Source organism: Rhinatrema bivittatum, chromosome 4 (assembly GCF_901001135.1).
Source record: "Rhinatrema bivittatum chromosome 4, aRhiBiv1.1, whole genome shotgun sequence".
NCBI lineage: Eukaryota > Metazoa > Chordata > Amphibia > Gymnophiona > Rhinatrematidae > Rhinatrema > Rhinatrema bivittatum.
The window spans coordinates 24,681,534-24,694,513 of NC_042618.1; the positions used below are offsets into that span (position 1 = coordinate 24,681,534).

At 42.0% G+C, this 12,980-nt stretch overlaps 1 protein-coding gene across 4 annotated transcripts in view; it reads left to right on the plus strand.

The window, feature by feature from the left end:
- PPP4R4 (protein phosphatase 4 regulatory subunit 4) overlaps positions 1–7,834 on the plus strand; it is a 553,487-nt gene extending 545,653 nt beyond the window's left edge. For 2 of the 4 annotated variants that reach the window (XM_029597867.1, XM_029597869.1), the window contains 4 exons: positions 2,665–2,726; positions 3,046–3,075; positions 3,504–3,654; positions 6,813–7,834. In XM_029597867.1, coding sequence (XP_029453727.1) covers positions 2,665–2,726; positions 3,046–3,075; positions 3,504–3,654; positions 6,813–6,837 — 268 coding nt within the window. In that variant the 3' untranslated portion in view covers positions 6,838–7,834. The remainder of the gene's footprint in view (positions 1–2,664; positions 2,727–3,045; positions 3,076–3,503; positions 3,655–6,812) is intronic. The other 2 variants (XM_029597868.1, XM_029597870.1) reach the window with 1 other exon arrangement.
- The last annotated feature ends 5,146 nt before the right edge of the window (positions 7,835–12,980 follow it).

A 12,980-nucleotide genomic window follows, 5' to 3' on the forward strand; every position in this document is an offset into this window, starting at 1 on the left:
GACCCTTGCTTTGTTGAAACTCTGCACCTTGACTAGTTCTGCTGCCTGCCCCGACTCCAGCCTGTTCCTGACTACGCCTTCAAGCCTGAGAGGACTTGGCCCTCTCAGGCTCCGGCCTTCTACTACCCGGGTGTCACCCATTCTTGTTCCTGGCCCGTCCTTGGCACCCGGGTCTCTGGATCTCTGCCTCATCCGGACCTGCTTCGGTCCCTCTGATAGCTCTGTTGTTTCCTGGCTACCTGCTACAACATCCACTGGGAGTCATCTGATGGAGGCTTGCCTAAGACCAGCCGGCCCCAGCATCCAAGGGCTCAACCTGCGGGGAACGTGGGCTGGTATTGGCAAAGCTCCAGTCGGCCTCCGTCTCCTAGTCTGCTCCACCTCCCGACGGTGGGGACTCTTGTGGCTTGCCCTACGGGTAGTGTCAACCTCACCTCGTGCCAAGGGTCCACCACCAGCGCAACACTTTAGCTCTACTCAACATACGCAGTGCTATACAAAAACATATAAGACACAGTCCCTGCTCAGTAGAACTTTGGGAATTTCATTTATTCAGAAAATGGTTAAAAATGAATTAAGTTATAAATGGGAAAATCAGGGGTTAAGATTTAAAAGCAGCCTGAAAAAGGTGGATTTTCAGATGGGATTTAAATAAGGTAAGAGAGGGAGCATGATCCACCAGCTCAGGAAGTCTATTCTAAACATATGGCACAGCCAGGTGGAAAGCACAGAGTTGGGAATTTGAAGTAGAGGAGAAGGGCATAAATAGGAGTGACTTACTTGATGAGCAGAGTACACAAGGAGGGGTGTCAAGAGAGATCAGAGAGGAGAGGTAGTGAGGAGCTTGAACTGTATGTGGGAACGAATAGGAAGCAAAGTAGTAACTTAAGAAGAGGGGTTATATGGGTGTAGTAACTTTGGCAAACGATAAGTCGCGCAGCTAAATTATGGATGGATTGTAATGGAAAGAGATGGCTCATTGGGAGACCTTTGCAATAGTCTAAGTGGGAGGTGTTGAAAGTGTTAGTGTGTTCAGAAAGAAAGGGATGGATTTTATTGATGTTATAGAGAAAGAAATAACATCTTTTAGCAGTGTTTTCAATATGTGTAGAGAAAGACAGAGAAGAGCCAAAGATGACGCCAAGGTAATGGGCTAAAGGAGACAGGGAGGATTACAGTGTTATCCACAGAAACAGAGAAAGGAGAAAGAGGGGAAATGGGTTTGGGGGAAAAATAAGGAGCTCTATCTTGGCTATGTTGAGTTTAAGGTGGTGGTGGGACATCCAGGCAACAATGTCAGACAAGCAAACTGAGAGCTGGGACTGGATTCCAGATGAAATTTCTGGTGTAGAGAGGTAAATCTGAAAATCATCAGCAAAAAAGTTTGGTATTGAAAGCCATAAGAGGAAATCAGAGCATCAAGGGAATTAGTATAGAGAGAAAAGAGAAGGGGCTCAGGACAGAACCCTGAGACACACCAATTGGTAATGGGATGGCAGTAGAGGAGGATCTGCCAGAGGGAACATTAAAAGTGTGATGGGAGAGGTAAGAAGAGAACCAAGACAGAGAATCAAGTGAGGCCAGAGGATCATCAGTATGAAAGCAGCAGATAGGTCAAGGAGGATAGTGACTAAGTAAAGGCCTTTGGTTTTAGCCACAAACAGGTCATTGGAGACTTTGGCAAGGGCTGTTTCTGTGGAATATAGAGGACAAAATCCAGACTGGAGTGGCTCAAGAATGGCTTGAGATGAAAGAAAGTCAAGACAGCAGCAGTGAACAGTACATTTAAGTAGTTTAGAAGCCAAAGGGAGGAGGGAGATGGTTAGTGGGTTAAGATTTAGTTTCGAAATTGCAGAAAATACATGTAGTGGTAAATTTTAAAAGGCCTGAGCCAATAAGTTTTTTTTCATAGATATAGAACGGGAGAAAAGCCTCAGTGCATCAGGCCCTTATTTGGAATCTGTCGTGTGCATACAGTTAGGAGTTACCAGGGTAGATTTACAGAATTCATGCTAGTGGATTTTAAGTTGCTTGAAAGAACATGTCTGCTTTCACACCACGTATACCCGCAGCCTTATTAAAAAGAGGTGTTTGGAGGCTTTTTAGGGGCATGACTAGGAATTGTGCACATACATTTAAATTTCAAAAAATGTATATGCGAATTAGGCATGTGTTAATGCATGTATTTTACACCGTCTTTCAATGCTGCTTAAATGTTCACCCATATGTATAAGTGCATACTAAGTCAGTCTTCAACATGGGTACCTTGTGTTTGAAAGTCAGCTGGGTTCATGCAAGGTGCAAAGTACATGAATACTTTTGAAATAATGTCCCTTGTTGGACTTGCTGACATAAAATTATGTTCTATTTTTTGGCCACCTGATTGGGCAGTGGCATCAGCTGAAAAAAAGTGGTCCTCAGCAGCTCTCCGAGACATACATGCCCTTTCTTACCATTTGCAGATACACAATCTCTTGGTAAACTTGTTTTAAATGCTTGTGTTCACTGTAATCCTAACTTTAGTTCTCTGTAAACCGAGGCGATATGTACTATTACATGAACATCGGTATATAAAAGCCTTTAAAGAAATAATAAATAAATATATCCCAAGCCAATCTACATGTACACCTCCTTAAAGTGCCCCAAATTATTATTGTCTTTCAGTAAAATTTCTGGATGCAATTCTGTCCCTGGAGTAGGAAAGAGCGCTTTGCTGCCGTTTGTCGGTAAGTGGCAGTGATTTCCCCATGAAAACCAGTCTTCGGTCACTGAAAGTGTCTGGGTTCTTTCTCCTGCTTTTCCTCAGTCCTGCTTCAGCTACTGATGGACTGAAGACACTCACTTGGAGTTTTTTGGTTGTTTTAATTCTAATCCTGATGATCATATGGAGCAATCAGCGCTGCCTGCTTTTTTATTTGAGACCCCCCTGTTTCTGGACACTACACTTGTCAGCAGAAGAGGGTTTCATAGCTCTTTATTAGCATGTAACTTACATTATATGTCTCAAAATTGTACCAAGTAATAATTGTATTTTTCTTGGTCTAGCCGTACAGTACTTGGAAGACTATTTCCCAAGTGAGTGCCTAATTTTCCTATCTTTCCCTCTGATTGTTTTTTTTTCTATTACATCTTTTTATTTCTTTCTATTTTGGGCAGGGGATGATGGAGAGGGTGGTTATTTGTGCGCGCGTGCTATGGAACCGGCATGTCCACGTGTGCCGCCGGGAACCACGCGCACATGGATGCGCAAGCGCACCTTTTAAAATCTGGCTTTCAGTTTGTGCTTATGGAAAATAACATTGCTAAATAAAGCTTTTGATGTTGTGGAAAATGTTCCTACCTGGCTTGACAACTTGTGTGCCACCATTTTATCCTAAATATTTAAATAAACAAAAAAAAAAAAGGCAAAATCTTTGACTTTGAAGATCGCTTTAATTCTGTTCATTGTGGTGCTGGTATCTGTTTGGATCCTGTGATTGACATTATATTGTCTTTTTTTTCAGATGATGCATTCAAAACTCGTTCCACCAGTGTTGGTGGGAATTTGAGTTTTTCTTCTAGTTCTGCCATAGCATCTTCCTCCCGTAATACTGGTAACTCAGTTGACCAAAAGACCAATGGGAGTAAAGACTCTCAAACACGGAAGATTAGCTTGTAAGTTGTTACTTAAGACTGGAATCAAATTTACAAGTTGAAAAGTTTGCTGTGCATCCTCAGCATAGGATCAGGACATTTTCTTGCTTTGAGATCTATACAAAGAACATGAAACAATCCTCTCACAATATTTCACTATGCTATCAGGTCACGTCAGAGTGATCAAACCCATGGGTCTTTTGTTTAGGTTGTTGATAGATGTATCAATATTTTGTATAAGAATTAAAGCTAAGTTTCTCTAATACCTATCTGTGCAGTACAATAAATTCTTAGCAAGGATCAAGTACACAATAGTACAAATTTGTGGGCTGGTATCAGAGATATTTTGTTTTATTTTTCCAGTATTGATGCTAGCAAGATTTTTAGAGAGCTTATTTTTTTTTTCTATTTACTTTTTATTGCATCATTAAAACATAAACATTTTATTCACAATAACAACATTATCATGGAAATTATATATTCCAGAAAGCATAACTGGCATGAATAACAAATCTCATTTATCACTTCCGAGCCCCCCTCCCTCCCAGAGAGCTTATTTGATAGACAAACCAAAGAAAGTCATTAACATCCCTATTTTTCTTACTGCTTTATATACCGTATTTTTCGCTCCATAAGACGCACCTGACCATAAGACGCACTTAGGATTCAGAGGGGGAAAATTAAAAAAAAATAAATTGTGCTAAACCGGCTCTGCGTCTGGGCGTCTTATGGAGCAAATTAGGGGAGTGCATAGTTTTTTTTTTCTCCCCATTTTGTTTTCGGGTCTGGGGAGGGCCATTTCGGTCCACTCCCCAGATCAGAAAATTTTTCTTTCTGTGGGAACCCCCAAACCCCCCCCCCCATCCCAACCCTTTAAATTAACAACCTCCACCCCCCTGACCCCCCCAAGACCTGCCGAATTAATTTCCTGCAACCCCCCACCCTCCTGACCCCCCCAAGACCTGCCAAACGTCCCTGGGGGTCCAGGAGCGGTCCGGGAACGAGCGCCTGGGCGTGAGCCGTCGGCTGCCAGTAAACAAAATGGCGCCGACGGCCCTATGCCCTCACTATGTCACTGAGACCGACCGCTGCTATTGGTCGGTCTCAGTGACATAGTAAGGGCATAGGGCCGTCGGCGCCATTTTGTTTACTGGCAGCCGACGGCCCTATGCCCTCACTATGTCACTGAGACCGACCAATAGCAGCGATCGGTCTCAGTGACATAGTGAGGGCATAGGGCCGTCGGCTGCCAGTAAACAAAATGGCGCCGACGGCCCTATGCCCTCACTATGTCACTGAGACCGACCAATAGCAGCGATCGGTCTCAGTGACATAGTGAGGGCATAGGGCCGTCGGCGCCATTTTGTTTACTGGCAGCCGACGGCCCACGCCCAGGAGATCATTCCCGGACCCCCGCTGGACCACCAGGGACGTTTGGCAGGTCTTGGGGGGGTCAGGAGGGTGGGGGGTTGCAGGAAATTAATTTGTCAGGTCTTGGGGGGGGGGGGTTGTAGGAAATTAAGTCGGCAGGTCTTGGGGGAGTCGGGGGGGGGGTGTTTGTTAGATTTTTGTTTGGTTTTTTTTTTATATTCGCTCCATAAGACGCACATACATTTTCCCCCCACCTTTGGGGGAAAAAAAGTGCGTCTTATGGAGCGAAAAATACGGTAGTTTACTTTAAAGCGATGGTACTCTTCACTTTAAAATTTTGGGACTTCTGCCACATAGGCCTTCTCGCCAATGCAAATCTAAGTAAATTTATGCTGCCCCTATCACTGTCCATCCATAAGCTATGGGACAGGAAATTCCTGTCATATGGGTTTAAGTATTCCCTCAACCATTGTGCTACCCTCAGCAAATCAGTTTAGTTCCCAATTGGATACAATATCATGGACTCATTTCTTCTATACCTTCTAGAAGTTTCACACAGCCCCTCAGCCAGAAATAAATACAGGGGAGTAGGAAGAGAAAAACTGTAGGGATGTATCTTCAGATAATCCAAATGGGGAAATTGATCCAAATGAGCCAATTTTTGATTCGGTTCAGGTCATCTGAATCAAAAATTGGCTCATTCCAAAGATGTTTGGATTATTCATTTTGGTAAAAAGTGAGCACTGTTTTGAGTAGTGCAAACACTAACTTATGTGCATAACCCCGAGAAAGTGCCCCTGCCTGTCCCAAGCCTATTTTGCATAGGCTCAGCGACGCGTACAAGCCCCGGGACGCGCATATGTCCCGGGGCTTTGAAAAAGGGGCGGGAAGGGGCGGGGACAGGGGCGGGACCGAGGACTCCGGCACGGTGACTGTAACGGGTGATCACGCGCCGGACAAAGGTAGGGGGGATTTAGGTAGGGCTGGGGGGCGGGTTAGATAGGGGAAGGGAGGGGAAGGTGGGGAGGAGCAGAGGGAATGGGGAAGGCCATCGGGGCTCCCCTAGGGCTCGGTGTGCACCCCCTTGCGCATGCCGACCCTGGATTTTATAACATGCACGCGGCTGCGTGCGCATGTTATAAAATCGGGCGTAGATTTGTGCACGCCAGGTTGCGCGCACAAATCTACGCCCGCACGCATGTTATAAAATCTGGCCCTAAGGGTAACTTTCAAAAGGATTTACACTTGTAAATGTAACTTATATTGTAGCAATTTTCAAAAGCCACTTACACGGGTAAAATACATTTACATGTGCAAAACACAATTTTAAGCATGTAAATGTTTTTTAAATCAGGCCCTAGTTGCGCATAGTGCATGCTATTTTCCAAAACAACCCCAAAAAAAAATCAGGAAAAAAAAATGAAATGTTTGAAAAACAGGCGAAAAAGTGAATAACCAAAATGGAAAAAAATGACTGCACATCCTCAAAAAGCAGTAGTGTTCGCTGAAAATGCATGATCATCTCTGATAACAGTAGCTTATACATGTGACCGTCTTACAAAAATAAGAGGGTTTCCTAGACAAAGCGATGAAAAAATCTATTTGATGTCTTTCTCACAACCTGTAATACCAAATAAGTCCAATTGAGATAGCAATTTATATTTTTTGCATGAGTGCTAGTTAATGTAGTTCTGTCAAAGAGTTCAGGGCAAAAAGCATTATAAATATGTCATTTTAAACTGAAAAATCTAAGTCTTTATTTGTATGTTGCTATGGATTTTGACACGTATTTCTTCTTTTCCATGAAGAAAAAACAGAAAATCCAATACTTAGATCATCTGGCAGACAACGAAGCAAACCAAAGACAGCTGGAGGCAAAGCAAGTTTTTCAGAAACAGAAGCTGGAGCAACAGCTGGTGCTTTTCCAACGAAAGGACAACAGGGACCTGTAACTTATTTTCCAATGCTCACCCTTCTAAATTTCAAATAATATGCCCCCCCCGCTCCTCAGCAGCACCCTCACCGCATTAGCTGCAAAATTCTGCAGTGACAGTGAAGGGGGTGAGAAATGCCACCTCATCAGCAATGTATCATACAGACCGGGGACTGCAGCTAGGGGTGCAGGGGTTTCCTAGCCCGTTTTGGCTTCGGGAGATCAATAGTACCTGATCGGCCACAAGTCCGGCACTTACTAACATCTGCCTTTAATTGAAGATAGAGGCAGCTGACAAGGCTGTGTATACACAATAAACTCAAAACTGAACAAGAACTGTCAAATGGAATTTAGACAGAAATCTGTAACAGCAGGCTGCTCTCCAGAAGTAGGAGCTGCTGTTTATTTATAGACTCCTGCTGATGTGAATTTGCATATGTTATTAATGAGCACAAACTCCAGCTTGTAAGAATCTCTTACGAAGTTTGCTGTCCTGTCTGATTGAATACTTGTACTTTTATCAAACTTGTATCCTTTTGTTTCATAAAGCAGGGGGTTTTTTTTGTAAATACTTTGTTTAATTTTTAGTATTTCAAATTGTATTTTCTCTTTAGTAATTTAAAATGATGAATCTAGTTTTTAATTAGCTGTTATTTCAAGCTATCATGCCTCAGCTACATCAACTGCAGATGCTTGTATTAATGCTAATGGTTCAGTTCAGATTTGCTGGTTGAAAACATAGTTTTGCTTAAAATGCCAATATTTAAAGAGGTATGAAGCTATTATCAGCTTCTTTATTTCAAGATGCAATCAGCATAACTATATTGATATCAAATAAGTATCTTTTCTATTTTATCAATACTGTACATGATAAAGATGATCTAATTTGTGAATGCCTATATGTGTGTATGTGCCTAATTTACATTGTGAAATAATGAACAATTAAGTGAAAACCCAAGTTAGTGCAGTAAATGCATGATTGCAGCAACAGCAACAGCAAAAGTTCTATTGGTCTTTTTCAGCAATGTTTATTTTGTAATTTAAAAATAATAAAGGCTTTTAACCACCTAAGTTATTAATTTTAACTCTGAAAGTTCTCTTGCCCTCCAATGTACAGTATGTGATGTTGCCGTGTTCTGCCGCCTCTCGTGGTTTCTTGTTCCGTGTTTGTTGTCGGCTTCCTATGTTTGCACTGTGGCACTTTTTGAAAAGAAATTCGCAGGCCTCACTCTGCACTTTATGGACATAAGTAGCTGCCATTTCAAAACTGCGCTGCTTCTTTCTGATTCTCCAATAAGGCACTGAATAATAATAGACAGAAATATGTTCTAAGTTCTGCACTTCAGTTTCAACTGGAATGAAGACATCCAGTGCTAGGATGAAAACAGAATCCGAGCAGAACCGACTTCCTTCTCTGGATCCCTATGATCACTAAATGGCCGTTAGCTTGAATAGTAAAGGGTGTGCAGCCAAAACAAATTTGTATCGTTTTTCCTTTCCTTGGTTATTTTTTCCCTCTTCAGTTTGTTTGTTTGTTTGTTTCATTTTTAGTGCCCACTAAAACTGAAACAAAAAAACCCGCTGCTGATCCCTACTGACTAGTTAAATATCAGCGTGATTAATATTATACCCCTGTGAAGGAGCAGCCTTGAATTCTTAAGCAAGAATCCTGCATTCTGTTTGGCTAACTCTCAACACTGAATTGATTTTAGTGATTCATTATTTTGCTGGCAAGGACTGATGTAAGCAATATGTGCATTCTAAGGGTTCTAAAGGAATTTTTAAATTAAAATAATTATTTGGTTAACTTTTATTTTAATTTAAAACGTCTGGTGGGAGATTTGAAATGGTAATAATGAGATGCAGGGCTGTTAATCAGAGATTAAAGACCCTCAGCGTTTCCCAGCAGGATGCTAATTATCATGAAATGGCCTTCCTGCCAGCTAGAATCACTCATACCATTTTGTAGTCTGCTTGGTTTCTCTCTGCTGCAAGGACCAAGACTGCTGAACTCTGTTTATGTCCTTTATTTAAAATGTTGAATTCAGGGAGTTCTCCACACACTTTGAGCTTTACAGGCAAAATGGTTTTACAAGATTTATGAATGTTTATGGGTCAATGGCTAAACTTTAGTGCATATGAGCAAGAGGTCACTTCAAAACCAAACCCATACAGGGTTTCTTTTATATAACTTTATTCTTGTACTCAGTAAAGTACTAGTTTTCCTGCTAATATGAGTTGAATATATATTGGTCTTTCTTACTAACTGTATGTTTGCCATTGTACAGCTCCATAGAAGGCAGCAAAACTTACCATATCTGTAATTTCTTGAGAAATTAATAAAATAATTATTTTTCTGATTTATACACTGGACTATCTTAAGCGTATATATAACTACTGTGAAAAGGACCATGTAGGAAAAGTATACTGGCTCAAAGGAATGCAGCAGGAATGATTTCCAGCTCTTATTTTTTCTTGCAAATTCAAATAGATTCTCTCCATGGAAGACAATTTTCATTTCTGTAGCCCAATTTGGTGCATAAGTGAACATGTGGAGATTTATGCTAGTATTTTATAAACTGTTTTGTGGGAGCCACACATTTTATAAAATACCACATATTTCTGCACTTGTACCACACACATATATTTGTAATGTAGGAACATGTATACGTTCTCTACCCATTTACAAGAAAAATATGTGTGTATCTTTTATGCACATAATAATTGTAACAATTCACTCTCAATAATCCAGAATTAAATGTGGAGCCAGGTCTTTTATAAAACAAGGGTCCTCAACCCAGTCCTCAAGACACATCTAGCTATTCAGGTTTTCAGGATATCCACAATGAATATGCATGAGATAGATTTGAATGCAGTACCTCCATTGCAGGCAAATCTATCTCATGTATATTCATTGTGAATATCCTGACAGTCTGACATGCTAGGTATGCCCTGAAAAGCATTGTTATAAAGTACACCATTCTGAAAATACTTGCAAGTATTCTTATAATCACCACTCACTCCACCATTTCACTCGGACCTTCACCAGTCCACCTAGACACTCCAGCACTTCACCCTGAACCCCCTACCAGCATTTCACCCAGATCTCCTACCCAAAAGCTGCAGTCAAAAGACAAGTCCAATTTCAATTGCACGAGCAAATTAGCAGGGGAAAAAGTAGTCGGACAAGTTCAGTAATGTAGGTGCTTACAAAATAGCAACGTGTGCATGTATGTACTAATGAACCCTGCTTTGGAACGCTGCAGATTTCTCTGTTAACATTATACGCATATTCTCAAGGTTTATAAAATAGCATGCACATATAAATAGCATATACACGCATAAATGCTATTTATTTGCATACAAACTCCATGGAACTTTTTCAAAATGCACCCCTAAATGTTAAATGTGCTGCACAGTTCCTATATCTTTAAAGGCCCTTTTTCAGCACCACTGTAATACTACTATGGTGTTCTGAAGATCTCTTAAAGCACAAAATAAAAACTTTGGTTGTTTACCAAAGTCACCAACACCTTAAAGTGGCACTTACAAATGCTTCACTGTCTGCTCTTTAACATCAAGAGATGCAGAAACTGTTTCTTTTCGTCCACTAGATGGCACCACTAGCAAAATGAAAACTGGAGGACAGAGAGATACTACAGCTTCCTTTATTGACTAACAGGTAAAGTAGCGGGATTAGAGGAGACAGAAGGATTCTTTCATCCACTAAGACGTTTTTATGTAATTTGCTGTGTACAAAATAAATCCAATATCTAAGGATCGATTTCATACATTTATTTAAAGATATGTATTAAATGATAACTTTCATTTAGCCATCACAATATAAGCTGAATTTTCAAAGGTTGTGCATGTAAGAATCATATGTGTGTGTAAATAGCATATACTCACATAAATGCTATTTTAGAAACCTACGACATACATTCGTAAGGGTGCACAAGGAAATTATGCATTTAAAAAAGTGGCGGAGCCAACATTTATCCCAGGACAAGCAGGATGCTAGTCCTCACATATGGGTGACGTCACGGAACGGAGCCCAGGCGGGAAACCTTTCTGTCAAAGTTTCTAGAAACTTTTGACTGGCCCTGTGAGGCCACTGAGCATGCCCAGCATGCTATGATATTCTCTGCCACAGGTGTCTCTCTTCAGTCTTCACTTTTCTGCACTGCCGTTCGCACCGCGGACCGATAGCCTAGCGTTTGGAAATCTCTCTCTTTGACTGAATAAGTCAACTATTGATAGTATTCTCTGTCATAGGAAATCTCTACCTCGCCGGCTGGTGAGTACCGTACTTTTAAACAAATTTTCGGACGAAAATTTTTTCTCACACACACACGCTCGTTCATCGACGGCCGTCGATTCAAAAATGGCGACGGGCTTCAAAAAATGCCCAGTCTGCAACCGAAATATGTCTATCACCGATCCGCATTTGGAGTGTGTACTGTGCCTCGGGGAAAAACACGATGTCAGTACATGCGCCAAATGTGCAGAGATGACGGTAAAAGGACGAAAGGCCAGGCAAGAGAAGATGGAACACCTATTTTCTCTTCAGCTAATCCCTTCTCCCTCGAAAGCACCGAGGTCGTCTCCGGCTGGAGCAACAAAAAGGGTCTTACTCAAAAAACCGCGTCCGGATGAATCCGGTGATCGTCCGTCCTCGCCATCGTCTGTGATCTCCACGAAGTCGGCAAAGCGTCAAAAAACTAAACATTGCCATCGACATCGACGTCCATCATCGTCCGCATAGGTGTCCCTGGACGAATCGATGCCGAAGCGGCCTAAAAATCAAGAAACGCTGGTGGCTGGGCCTACGACGTCATTGATAGACATCGCAGCACCGCCACCGCGTACACCATCGGTGTCTTCACCTATAGCACAGCCAGAATTGTCTACACTTATTAGACAAGCTGTTTTACAAGCTCTACAAGAGCAGCAAGTTCTGACAGGCCTGTCGATGCCGACCTCCAGGTCGATGCCGATACCCTCCGTATCGATGCCGATACCTCCAGCATCGATGCTGATGCCCCCAGCATCGATGCCGATGACTCTAACATCGATGCCGATACCTCCACCCTCAATATTGATGCCGTCAGTATCGATGCCGATGTTTTTTCCTCCAGCATCGATGCCGGTGATAACACTGATGACAATACCATCTTTGCTTCCGAAATCCTCGACTGGTTTCATAACAACCACACCGAGGCTACAAACACAATCTACATCGATGTTATCCCAAATTCCACCGATGATCCCAACGACAGCAACCCTGCCACCACCTGATCAACCACCAGAAATACAGGATGAGGCTTTTTACCGGCGCCTCTTACAAAGGTACCAGAATGTCATCGACAACTTGCCACCTATTACAACAAGAACAACATCTACTGATATTTTCATCGATGACTCACAGCCTGGACCTTCAGGACTTCATGTCCCACCAGCACCAGCAACTCAAACACCTTACAGAGAAGATTCAGAAGAGTCCTGGGATGATGAACCCTCTCAATTTTCCTCAGAAGAATTCATGTCTAATCCTTCTTCTCCTGATCGAAGAAAGAAATCACCCCCAGAAGATCTTTCCTTTTCATCCTTTATACAAACTATGTCTGACTCCATTCCATTTAAATTGACAGCAGAGGAAGACACAAGAGCACAAATTCTTGAAGTATTACAATTTGTGGATCCACCCAAACAGGTACTAGCAGTACCTGACCATGAAGTTTTACTGGACCTTCAGAAAAGAATTTGGGAACACCCAGCTTCTACTCTTGCAGTAAACAAAAGAGTAGAAACTACCTACATAGTTCAACCAGCTACAGGGTACCACAAACAACAATTGCCACACCAGTCTGTCGTTGTGGAATCAGCGCAGAAGAAATCTAAACGTGTGCGCCCACATTCCTCCATCCCACTAGGCAGGGAGCACAGGTTCCTGGACACAATGGGTAAGAAGATTTACCAGAGTTCCATGCTGAGCACAAAAATCTCTGCATATCAACTCTATATCACTCAACACCAGAGAAAC